General features: G+C 38.7%; 1 protein-coding gene across 4 annotated transcripts in view; it reads left to right on the forward strand.

Moving 5' to 3' along the window:
• LOC128992693 (uncharacterized) overlaps positions 1–13419 on the forward strand; it is a 410155-nt gene that overhangs the window by 147089 nt on the left and 249647 nt on the right. For all 4 annotated transcript variants that reach the window (XM_054416401.1, XM_054416398.1, XM_054416399.1 and 1 more), the window contains exon 2: positions 10714–10790. Coding sequence is in view for 3 of the 4 variants with exons in the window: in XM_054416398.1 (XP_054272373.1) it covers positions 10714–10790 (77 nt within the window). In the remaining variant the exon portion in view is untranslated. The remainder of the gene's footprint in view (positions 1–10713; positions 10791–13419) is intronic.

A 13419-nucleotide genomic window follows, 5' to 3' on the forward strand; every position in this document is an offset into this window, starting at 1 on the left:
CTATAATAATTAAATAGATATCTATATAAATAAAATTAGAGTTTTGTCTGTACATTGCTTAGAATCATGCAGTTTTTGGTTGTTTTTACGTTTCATAGCCTAAGAAAGCCGAAACGAGTCTTATCTCAATTTCTGTCTGTATATCTGTCTGTCCATTCTGTGACTCGGTCTGTAACGCCAAAATGTCATTTTACGCGGCCTACTCCTAGAAAACTAGAGTACCGATCAAGGTTCTAATCATTTTTCTGTATTTACTGGATTGGTGAAAGTGTCTTTGGCTATAAAAACATGGCCCCGCTTCTTTGAAAACAAAATAACAAACCACCAAAAACCCAATTTTGTTCGATTTTTGTCAAATTTTCTCCCAATGTTTACTATTACATTTTATGAAATATTAATCAGCTGTTTGGATTAGTTCTCACTTCTAGCTGTCACTGATATGCTTACATTCAAAGTTGTTTACATATACCGCAACCATTTCCGATCAAGTTTTGTCAGCACATCCAAACCAAGTGAGATTAAAAACGTTGTGCCTTACTTAACCGCTTTAATTAATCGCAAGTGCAACGATTGTTCTTGAGTTTTGATAACCGGGGAAAATACCGTGAATCAGTGTTGTATTATTGCAAGGAAACTTACATTTTTTTAATCATCGTCACCAATACCGTAGCTTACAAAGGTTTCCACACATTGACGGCGCTTCAAGGACAGTTGTGTTAAGTGCAAAGTAAAAAATCACAACTGCATTGGGTGATCGTGGATGTTGCTGCGATCTTGGAAGATCTTTCTAATTTCGCTGTGATCGTACCGTAACAGAGGTTTAACTTAACAGATGTAGCTAAACTCGCTTTTCCAATGTGTCACTTTTGGTTTCTACTTACTTACATTTCGACAACGATATCGGTACTTTTGCTACTTAGGAAATAAAACTAAAAACGTACAAAACCCCAGATTTGTGCGTTTTTTGTCACATTTCCTCCCAATGTTTGCTAGATATATCTAGCCTACCGATTATTGTTTAGATATTACGTAATCTTTAAATAAGAAACCTTTGTTTGGATAAGTGTGGTTTCTTCAAACTGTCATTGATGTGTTAACAATAAAAGCTGCTTACAAATAATGTTATTAATGGGAAACAACTTTGATTTTCGAAAACTTAAAAAAAAATTAAAACCAAAGGAGATTAATAACTTCGGTACTGCACCACATCAAGTGAAAGTTTTTTTTGCAAACCATAGTGGGTTTTTAAAGCTTTACGTTGTTAACGTTACATGTTACATGTTTTGTGGCCTGTGTATTTATTTATTTATATATTTGCCAACAGATTAACACCTATAATACAGTTTTATTAGAAGGACAGGTTGAATTAGTCGCAAGTACTACTTACAGTTCTTTTCTCAAATGTAAACGTTGGTTTTTGGTAATGCTACTTTTCCTTTCCTTTTTTGGAACCGGTGGTAGCAGAATCATTTTTACATAACTTACAAACACATCACTATTTATTTATAAACACTGCACCTTATTGCTTATTTAATTTAATTGATTTCTTACTGTATAATTTTTAGCGTTTTCTGTCTGGACTCCAAAATGTTGTGTGGACTCAATTCTGTATTTGTGTGTGTATGTCTATTGGTAACGCATTAATGTCCTTATTTTTCGTGGAAAAGACAAGAGCACCACTGTTAATAAAAATTTCAACCCGAATAAATGTGCAGTAGTGAGGTTGAGGTAGTGTTTTAACTACTTTTAACCAGTGTGAAAAGTAACTTTCAATTACAGGCCTACCTTAGGGCTATGCCTCATAGATCTATACTGTAAAGCAATTCCTTTCATCGTTAGATATAAAATATGAACTAACACGCCGGGTGACATTTAATTGCGAAGCATTCGTTTTGGCTTTGAAACTGTCAGATATTGTATTTGAGAAGGTTTATATGTATTCCTAAACAATTATAGTTTTGCCATCATATCTGGAAAAATTCACACTAAATATGCAAACCAACTTCTGTTCTGAATATAAGGTTTTAACTTACTACTAGATTCCCGTACGTAGAACGGGCAAAACGCTAGTCCTTATATATAATACGTGAAGGCGATTTATACGAAACACTACTCCTCCGTTAATAATCGACGGAGTTTTACAAATTATGTGTCAAAATTAAGTATTTATAATGTAGACGCCCCCTTTCACCAATTCCAGCAATAAAAGTCCTCGGGCTTTGCCCCACAGACCATCTAAATCCCAATGTATTTCTTATGAAGCAAGAATTTTGTTTACTTAAACATATTAATAACTAGCAGAGCACCCGTCCTTCGTACGGGGTTGGTATATAAGTATAAAATGCTTATTGCAGCTATACTTAAGCTTTGAGTTTGCAATGGGGGGAGGACACAGTTTGATAAAATTTACGGTATGATATAACACATCTACCATTGCCATAATGTTCTACCACTGCACCTAAGCAATAGAAAAGATAAATTATCAAACATTCGCACAATATCTCAAATTATTCATTAAATAAAAAAATCAAACCTAACTGTAAACAATCCTATTTTGACTTGACAGTTCTCATTGTGTATCACAGCTTTAAATTAGCTGTTGTCATATATGCAAAACGAAATAATAATAGTGCTGCACCCAGTTGGGAAACCTTATAACTTTTTAATGCTCTTGCATATTAGAGAACCAACTTGTAAAGTTGAAACAGCTGACTAAATTCTTTAATTCCCTTTAAATATGAATACTTATAAGGTTAACATGGGGAACTACAGAGCCACTAGGGCGGAGCCCGAAATGATTTTTGAGATAAGAATATGCCTTAATGTTAATAGGAAATGTTAGCTATAATCATGCCAAATTTCAGACCAATCCGTCCAAAGTCTATTTAAACTCAGGAGTAGGCGGAACCAGTCGACCGTACTAATACCCTCACCCCTTGAGTCTATTGTGCGAGTTCGGGTAGGGGCACGCGTCGTCGGCCTTTGTCGGTGAGTCATTGCTGCTGGTCCCAGTGTCAATATGCAAACTTTTTTAATTGAAAGAAAAACTTAAAACAAAGTATATCACGTGCTGTGTTTTGATCGCCTGATTATTTTGATACCAAATATGAAGGAAATCGGTTAATTTTGGGGAAGGCAAAGTAAATAATTAAATCGTATACATGGTTTTCAAATAATGTTTAATGGTCATAAAATAAATTTTTTATCGAATGACTTTGATTAAATGATTGATGAGTTTTATAACAACCTCTTAATTACTACTTTACACAATAAATATCACCATACAGTACAGTGGACAGGCAGTTTTTTGTTCATTAAATTTCATTATTAAAATATAGACATAAAATTTATACTGTTATCAGTGTGCATTTATTTACACTGGTTCATTAACTTGATATTGACAACAAACTCTATTAAAATTAAATACATCTTAATATTATATTATTATAAAAAAAAAAAAAAGAAATAGACATCAAAGTATTCTTTTCAAAAATTTTAACACTATTCGTGCTATCGACATGTTTGAACATAAAAGTTGCATTTATTTCAATGTTAAGCAATTGCGGGAATTCCCGTCATCAGCACCCAACGTGTTAAAGACTGATTATTTGGGCCTAAAATTGGAAAATTTAACGGGGTTGGTGCACTGTGTATTATAATTTATCAATTATCAATTTTAAATTTTCTAAAAACGTTAAAAATTTAATAAATACTTCTAATTTTATGTTCAATAATTAAAAATGAGCCATATCAATTATATAACTAACTCACAAAATATACGTTGCAAAGGCATAACAAAATAATACACGGAAAACCCAAATATACATTATTTAAAACAATTTAAAAAATCTACTTACAGATGTAGTTACACTTTTATTTACAAATGGACGGCCAACTCGTCATCAGATCCATCACTTTCTCACTTTAATTCACTTTGCCTTCCCCAAAATTAACCGATTTCCTTCATATTTGGTATCAAAATAATCAGGCGATCAAAACACAGCACGTGATATACTTTGTTTTAAGTTTTTCTTTCAATTAAAAAAGTTTGCATATTGACACTGGGACCAGCAGCAATGACTCACCGACAAAGGCCGACGACGCGTGCCCCTACCCGAACTCGCACAATAGACTCAAGGGGTGAGGGTATTAGTAAGGTCGACTGGTTCCGCCTACTCCTGAGTTTAAATAGACTTTAGTAGTTTACGCGTGATTGAGCAACACACAAACATACACACAAACTCACAAACTTTCAAATTTATAATATTAGTAAGATTTGTATAAATTGCATACTAACACAGCTGTTCAAAGTAAACACATTATACACACAAGAGCGTTCGTTTTCAGAGTGAGTTCGTTTTCAGTTTCGATAACCGGAGTGGAGTGATTGATTACATCATCTTTGAGCTGACTCTTTTAAGTCATCGGGAAGTATGGATGTTATTAGTTTTGAAATATCGCCTGTAATACTTTACAATAATTGCTCTAATTCGAGCAACAGGTGCATTAGTATACAGGGTGTTGAAAATGTCTGGAACCAACATTATATCTGGTGAGTGGTTAAAGAAAAACAACTAATATTTTGTGTACGGATATACTATGGTTTTGCCTATCTTTTGGTGCCTTATGAAATTTGTTACCACTTATAGGGAACGTCCTGTGGAGGATGCAGTAAAAAGTTTTAATGGAAGCCTATGGTAAATGGTACATCATTTTAAAGGTCAATTTTTTCTGAGTAAGGAGCCGCAAGTTTTATCTCAAAAGGACCACCCTAGCAAAAATGGCGACTGTTTGAAGTTTTTGAAAATAATTGAAAGCTTAATTGGTATTTCTGTTAAAAATAAGATTAGTAAAACAACACAAACAATTTAGTTAAATGTTTTTTTTCAGTCATTTTTCAGTTCACCACGTGATAAACTACTGTACTTCGTAACTGGCTTGTAATAGCATTTAAAGGAAACAAATACGGACCATTTAAATAGCAATATTTTTAAATTTCAATTGGTCGCCAGCATGGTTTTGTATTATTCCATTGTCACTTGATATTTCCCACACTCCAGACCTTTTGCCCTTGCAACTTGCCTCCATTTCCTCTACGTCGCGGACCTGTTTCCATCATTCCCTAAGCCTTTTTAAGCATGGCGTTGTATAATTCCATCGTCACTTGACATGTCCCACACTCCAGACCTTTTGTCCTTGCAACTTCCCTCCACTTCCTCTACGTCGTGGGCCTGTTTCCATCACTCCCTAAGCATTTTTAAGCATGGTTTTGTATTATTCTATAGTCGCTTGGCATTTCCCACACTCCAGACCTTTTGCCTTTGCAACTTCCCTCCACTTCCTCTACGTCGTGGACCAGTTTCCACCACTCTGATACGTCTCTGGAAGCAAGTGATACAAAATATGCCACAGAACATGAACAAGACGCAAGTGATACAACTTACTACGAGAGAGCTCAATGACGAAACTGACGAAAAATCCAACGCAAAACCTGGTACATATATATATATGTATATACTAGCTGTTGTACCTGTGCTTTGAAACGGGAAGAGGACACAAAATACAAACATTTTGATCTTTACATTTGTTGTATAAAATAGTTACACATATAGGCTACCACTTTTAGAAACAAAATTTGGCTGCACTTTAGTATCTGTCCTACACTCATAACGATGAAAAATATCGATATAGGCTATGGATTATTCTATATATTCATTTAAATTAATAGTACTGTACCCTGTCAGTAAACTTTATAACTTGTTAATGTGAATTTAATAACACAGAACCAACTTGTGTATTTGAAACAGCTGACGAAATTCTTTTATTCGTTTTAAATATTACTCATAAGGTTAACATGGGAAATTCCAGAGCCACTGGGGCGGAGCCCGACCGGACTTTTGAGATAAGAATGCGTCTATGTTAATCGGGAATGTGAGCTATCATCACACCAAATTTCAGCCCAATCCGGCCAGTATTTTCTGCGTTTACTTGTCACAAACATAAATCCATACATCCAAACTTTCTCATTTATAATATTAGTAGGATTAGTAGGATATATATATATATATATACCATAATACCATATAACCACACTACAAATTTAATTCTACAATATACGGTACGTAGTTTTATCCAAACAAACGATCAAAAACCCCGAATGAAATTTTTAATTGACTCAATAGTCAATGCATATAAGCGAGTCTTATCTTTCGATGCAGATTAAATAATACAAAGGCAGAGGAATGCGCGAGACCAAGGACAATGTCACGGCACGGTTGCTATAGAAACGACGCAGCGAGAATTGCGCGCCAACGTCAACTTAACGCCAGACTGTGTAAACACGCCGCGTGTATAGTATTCGACGGAGCTAGTACTTTCAGTTGGCAATACTGGCTTCTAACCTAGAGCGAGGTGGTTCAACCATGAGAAGCGCCTCAAACTCCTGGGTAATCCCCAGTTAGCTCCTCCCACTCTGCCCCCTATCCCCACCTAAAAGACGAGCAAGTGGTAAGTCGGTCGGGAGGATTGACGACAAGTTGGTTTCTCGAATATAATAATTTAGTTTTACAGGCCGGTCAACTGGACTGACGATGAAATAACTTGTCGACGTACTGGTTTTCAGCATTTATCTATTTAATTAAAAAAGACGGTCTAGTGGCCAGACGACCAAGTATCTTGTCGGTCTACTGGTAGGCTCCCATAAAGAATACCTTACTATTTTGTGCGGTTTGGTTTTGTGTACAGTATAAAAAGTGATTCAAGTTCAGCGCTAACCAACTTGGAAATTCAAACATATTGTTTAATCTTTGAACATCCTTGTGGTGCTGAAAGCTGTTACCGGAAGTGTTGCAGAACTCAGTTATCAAGGAAGTCAGCTGTTAACACCTCGTCTTGCACCAACACGTCCGTTTGTTATCAGTCAATCCACACGCGCCTCCGCCAACAATGTTTATACATTGATAACAACACTCGTTTGTTCTACCAGGAGTATTTTCGGATTTTCTTGCACGTGCGAAATACACTAAGCTGCTTAAGGAATTACTTGGCACTATTTTATTCAATAAACGTATAAATTAAGTTTTTAAGATCAAGACTTTTGGATGCGAAAGACTGGAGCCGTTATAACTGCATTAAAGATGCGACAGTTAACAATAAGATATTTTTAACAATTTGGTTTAATGAAAAGCAACTGTCTTTGAAACAGTACAATCTTTTGGTGGATTTATTGAACCAAGTCCTTTACGGAATACAGCCTCAACAAGAGGGTGGGAATGTCTAATCCAAAATAGGCCACAGTTAACTGTGATAGCCGTTTAACACCATTGAAAAAAAAAAACAATACCTAAAGTAATATGGTAATTTAAATAATTTTTTCTACACGATCCTGCTACACAACATATGTGTCAAGTGACAGAAAAATTCTAGTTCGCCTCGTGTTCCGCGTTCCCGGAGTGGTGAGCGATTTGCGAGACAGAGACACAGTTGACACGATTGTAGATAGTTGTGATCGAAGTGGGATGTGAATGTACCGGAATGCAGCAGCCTTGGCGTGTAATGACGACAACGGTACATCCCAGCGTGATGGAGGATCACGCACAGCCGTGCCTCCGCCTCCACCTTGGACCGTTGCCCCTTGGACACCCACTGACTACCGGGGGTCAGGGAGACAGAAGACGTCGGTCCAGGTACAGAGGCTGTCAGGGACTGTGTTCTTCTACACTTTGCGTTCTTTGTTTCGCGAGGCTGTTTCTGGATCACAGCAGAGAAAGACAAGTCCAATAGGCGCACAAAATGAAAATGTCTCATCACACGAAAGAATTACTGTAAGTTATTAAAATGCGATTGGGGCATTCGATCTGTAAATTTGGAAACTAGAGGATAGGTTATCTCATTAAACAAAAGCGGTTTTACACAACACACCTGATCCTTCTACATACTATTTGACGGACAGAAATTTATTGTTTCATTTCATGAGGGCAACATTTTATAAATTACTTCCATACAAATATTTAAACTGCTTGTGGATACGTAACTTGAGTGTTTTCAAGATTTCACAACCGTAGTAACGTACTATTAACGGAGCACCTGTACGGTTATTGCAGTTACTATTGATTTCCAACCCCAATAAATCAGCTGATTCCCAGTGCTCCACTGCTAGAGGCGGAGCGTCTCTCACGATCAGACTGAGTCGTGCAGTCATCACCGTTCATGCGTAAATAGCCTAACGAGCTCAGTTACAGCGCTGCGTACTGCGTCGGCGCAGTGCACTGCATATCTACTGTCGCTGAGTACTGCGTTGGCGCAGTGCACTGCATATCTACTGTCGCTGCGTACTGCGTTGGCGCAGTGCACTGCATATCTACTGTCGCCGCGTACTGCGTTGGCGCAGTGCACTGCATATCTACTGTCGCCGAGTACTGCGTTGGCGCAGTGCACTGCATATCTACTGTCGCTGCGTACTGCGTTGGCGCAGTGCACTGCATATCTACTGTCGCTGAGTACTGCGTTGGCGCAGTGCACTGCATATCTACTGTCGCTGCGTACTGCGTTGGCGCAGTGCACTGCATATCTACTGTCGCTGAGTACTGCGTTGGCGCAGTGCACTGCATATCTACTGTCGCTGAGTACTGCGTTGGCGCAGTGCACTGCATATCTACTGTCGCTGCGTACTGCGTTGGCGCAGTGCACTGCATATCTACTGTCGCTGCGTACTGCGTTGGCGCAGTGCACTGCATATCTACTGTCGCTGCGTACTGCGTTGGCGCATAGCACTGCATATCTACTGTCGCTGAGTACTGCGTTGGCGCAGTGCACTGCATATCTACTGTCGCTGAGTACTGCGTTGGCGCAGTGCACTGCATATCTACTGTCGCTGCGTACTGCGTTGGCGCAGTGCACTGCATATCTACTGTCGCTGAGTACTGCGTTGGCGCAGTGCACTGCATATCTACTGTCGCTGCGTACTGCGTTGGCGCAGTGCACTGCATATCTACTGTCGCTGCGTACTGCGTTGGCGCAGTGCACTGCATATCTACTGTCGCTGCGTACTGCGTTGGCGCAGTGCACTGCATATCTACTGTCGCTGAGTACTGCGTTGGCGCAGTGCACTGCATATCTACTGTCGCTGAGTACTGCGCTGGCGCAGTGCACTGCATATCTACTGTAGCTGAGTACTGCGTTGGCGCAGTGCACTGCATATCTACTGTCGCTGAGTACTGCGTTGGCGCAGTGCACTGCATATCTACTGTCGCTGAGTACTGCGTTGGCGCAGTGCACTGCATATCTACTGTCGCTGAGTACTGCGTTGGCGCAGTGCACTGCATATCTACTGTCGCTGAGTACTGCGTTGGCGCAGTGCACTGCATATCTACTGTCGCTGAGTACTGCGTTGGCGCAGTGCACTGCATATCTACTGTCGCTGAGTACTGCGTTGGCCGTTGCGCGACGTATAGTTGGGTTTCTTAAGCAACCAAAAACTAGCCTTAACTCCAAAAAGCTCTCTCTGCCTGAAAAAATATTGTGTTTCTCTTGTTTGAATGCAGTGTGCAGTCAGCAGTTCCGAAAAAGAATGTTTTACCTATTCATTGCTTCTTTCGCGCCGGCGAACTGCATTGCTCACAGCGTCGTTTCATAGGACTTACGTCTTTGTACTCATCTGAGTAGTGCATTTTATACGTCAAGACATCGGTATAATGAATTCTTAGGATCATTTCCATTAATAATTTAATTTACTAGTAGGAGTCGAAGTGAGGGACATATATTAAAATTACATACAAAATAAATTTTTGGTGAAACTTGGCTCTTACAACCCAAACAATATATTTATGAATTTAGATTTGGGAAGAATATCAAGGGTTTGTTTTTTTATAATCACAGGGTTAGCACGAACGGGGCAGCACAACTCAGGGAAAAGAGAGGTTAGGGAAAGTTGTCAAAATTTGCAGGCTGGTATCATGTAGCAACAGTAATAATTTTATAAATATCAGCAAATCTGTGTGACGCAAATACCTTTCCTAAACTAAGTGGGTAAGCCAAAACTAATGTTACCAGCCAAAAAACTTTTTTTAACAAGGAAACCTTTCTGTTCATGATTGACTTTTGTAGTTGTACGACTCGTAAGACCTGTTCCCACTTTTGCATTGTTATCAGAAATGTCGTCGCGCTGGAATGCTAGCTAATAACTATAGCGGGCAACTCAAGTACAAGCGAATGTGTTTTCAAGAGTCGACACCACTTAACGCTCGACACGCCTTTGTATTACCAAGACTTTGCTAACTGTCGTTCTCTGGTATTGACATTCCTTGGTCATCGACCTTCGAGTAGGACTAATAGGCCTAGGTGTTGTGTGCGAAAATGTTTAGTTTAATATTTTGAAATTTCATACATCCATTTTGGATCGCTAGACTGTAGGCCTACGCTGCAATGTGCTGGATCTTAATGGTTATTTAAGACTAAAATCTTGTTCTAAGAGAGATATATCCCATTTTACTGTTTTTCATAATGGAATAGAACTCTCTCCCCCTATCAAAAAGAATGATCGGGCATCTCCAAAAATTAAATTACTGTATTCAGTCACTGTCACTTATTGGAAGACGAATAATTAACCAAATATTAAATGATTAGAAAAAATAAATCATATTCCTACTCTTGAGGTATCCATGTTTAGTCAACCGTACTAGTGAATGTTTATCAATATTGGTGTTTATGTTACAGGTCCTGGGACCAGCGGACTCTACGTGGCCGCCCTGCCGTAGAAGGAGTCCTCCACGACCACCGCCCCCACACACACGGTCAGTATACAATACCACATACTACACACACACACACACACACACACACCCGTTGTAGTACCACACACTCATAGTAGTAACAATACGAAATACGAGTACAGCTTACAAGGGTCAATAATACAGGGTATGTTTGAGAGGGTGGTGATAATTAATTTAAAGGTGAATACACTAATAAATCATATTATGAAATGGACATATTTGGGCAAAAATTAATTTGAGTGGGTTAAAACTATTCCATCTGGGTTTAGAGCAAAAATTATCTCTGCAAATTTTCATCCAGTACCTCTTTTCTGTGCTGAAATATAAAAAAGTAAATACTTTTTTGAATAATTTTCGTTGAAATGGTGACCATACAAAGGAGATGAGTGTAGGATGAGTGGCGCAATCTTGTAGTCTTGTTAGTGTATGGCCGATATATTCCTTGGACACGGCTGTTAATTAATAGCCCAAACATCTAATGGCAACCGTCGACATGGCAACTAAGGGACCTACAGTTTGTAATGGAATCCGAACCACATTTTTTCCTTGGTATTAACGAATTGGTCTAAATATCAGGATAATACTGCGAATAGTCGTTAAAACAACCTAACATATGAAACACCACAGCACAGGTTTTATCTGTCAATCATGCTTGTGTAAAGTACCATATCAACTCCCTCACGAGCGATACAGTAATAGGTGTAGACTGTAGGCAGTATACAGTCAAGGCAGGATCTAGTAGTGTTGGGTAAAGTATTGTAGTGTGTGCCGAATCGTACCGTCCAGTGGTGAATATTGTATACGATGGGGTGGAAGACGGACCTCAATTGTCTTAGAGGGATACAGCAACACGCTATTGGGACGTTTCGTTTCCTCATCAATAGTTCAAGAGACTAACCTCTAAAAAAGTACATTCAATCGTACGCGTTGATATACGTGATGCAATTAAACCCCGCTATCCGTCACATTCAATCCACAACAGTACTGATGAGTTTCCCAGGTGCGTTCCGATAGGTTTTCGTACAAGCATTTGAGGTTGGGTATATTCGGTAAAAGGTTTCGATACTTATTAATGCCTCCTTTTGGCCTAATTACTGGATATAGTTTATTGTTATTCCTGCTATCCCCACAAAAAGCTTATTTTTTATGGTACTCAGTAACCAAGCACTCTTGGCAATCTAGCACTGTCAGACTCTCGAACATGCTGGATTTGAGTGTTAATGTTTCTGTACAACTCTATTGCAACTCACTAAAAATTTCACTGAAAATCGAATCGCTGCGTTTGGTAAAGGCGCTCGAAATCGCATCGATGATTCTCTAACGTGCGTTGGCAGACGCTGAACTATTAACGCAAGATTACAATCTCCCTGCATAATTAAATTATAACTATAAACAATTTTAGACAATACACATTGATAATACAGACAGCTGAGTAGGCGAGGACAAGGTAGATATTGATCAGCTGATGACTCAAAGACCGGAGAAGGGACGGGATCATGCGAGTGGGTATGTAAACAATCAGCTGTTCCGGCTATTGCCGCCATGTGATCGACATTATGGCGGGAACTGCTCATTGTTGATAGTTCGTGTTTACGGCATAAGCCGGGTGAATACGAATCTTGGTTTATTAGTATGAGGAAACGTGGCTTATATGTTGGCGGATGTTAGCAACGTGTACAAAAACTACGACTTTGAATTTGTAATGCTTCGTTATCGGCACGCGAACATAATACTTCATAGTTGTACGAAAGTACGTTGGAGAAATAATATATGTTGTAACTCGGTATTTTTTATCTGTTTATTACGAAAACTCTTGACTAAAATTAGGGGCAAATAGGTGCGAAATAGATATCATACTTAAAAACAAAATTTAGAAGAGTGTACGGAGTTATCGAGGAAGATCAAATCGATTGTGATTTGGTGGAAGAAGTTCATTACAAAAATAGAATATTAATTGGTTGAAGAAGTGTAGAGAAGACAGAACTCTATCATAGAATTGCAATGGATAATTTCTCAAGAAGAACTAAGGAGGAAATGAACTTAAAACCGTCATGAATGCTAAGATATTATATTGGTCAAATATACTTCACACACAGTCAATTTCTACGCAAAATATTATATATCTAAATAAAGATATATCTTGCAAGGAAGTAGTTGAGGTGCACTGGTGCAGGTGTAGAAGGAGACAATTTTGTGAACACAGGTGGTGGGGAACACAAGCAATGGAGCCGTCTTTGGAACTCGCATTGCGTTACATAGAGCCTAGTCTTGGTGTGTGTTGAACGTTAAATTTTATGGAATAGAGTCGGCCTACACAACAACACGACATCTTCATACGAGTTCAGTCCCTGCTGGGCTTATGAGCTGTGAATCGTAATAAACATAATAGAAACGTCCCGTGTGGTTGTGATACCGAGATATAGAGTTACGTCGTTAGTTCAGTCGGAATGCATTAGAAACTACGGTTTACCTTAAGATTATGTGGAATTTCTAAAATGTCTTGATTGGAATCGTTAACACATGTTACTGTGGTCATAGGTTGTGCTTTAATACGTCTAATATCACTTTAAAATATATAGGGTGTCCCACGAAGGGGTTTAAATGTTTGATTTTATATTACGTGCCCATTCATGCACCGAACTTTTTTAAA

This window comes from Macrosteles quadrilineatus, unplaced genomic scaffold (genome assembly GCF_028750875.1).
Source record: "Macrosteles quadrilineatus isolate MER2022 unplaced genomic scaffold, UCM_ALF_1.0 Scaffold_4__1_contigs__length_99947679, whole genome shotgun sequence".
In the NCBI taxonomy this organism is placed as follows: domain Eukaryota; kingdom Metazoa; phylum Arthropoda; class Insecta; order Hemiptera; family Cicadellidae; genus Macrosteles; species Macrosteles quadrilineatus.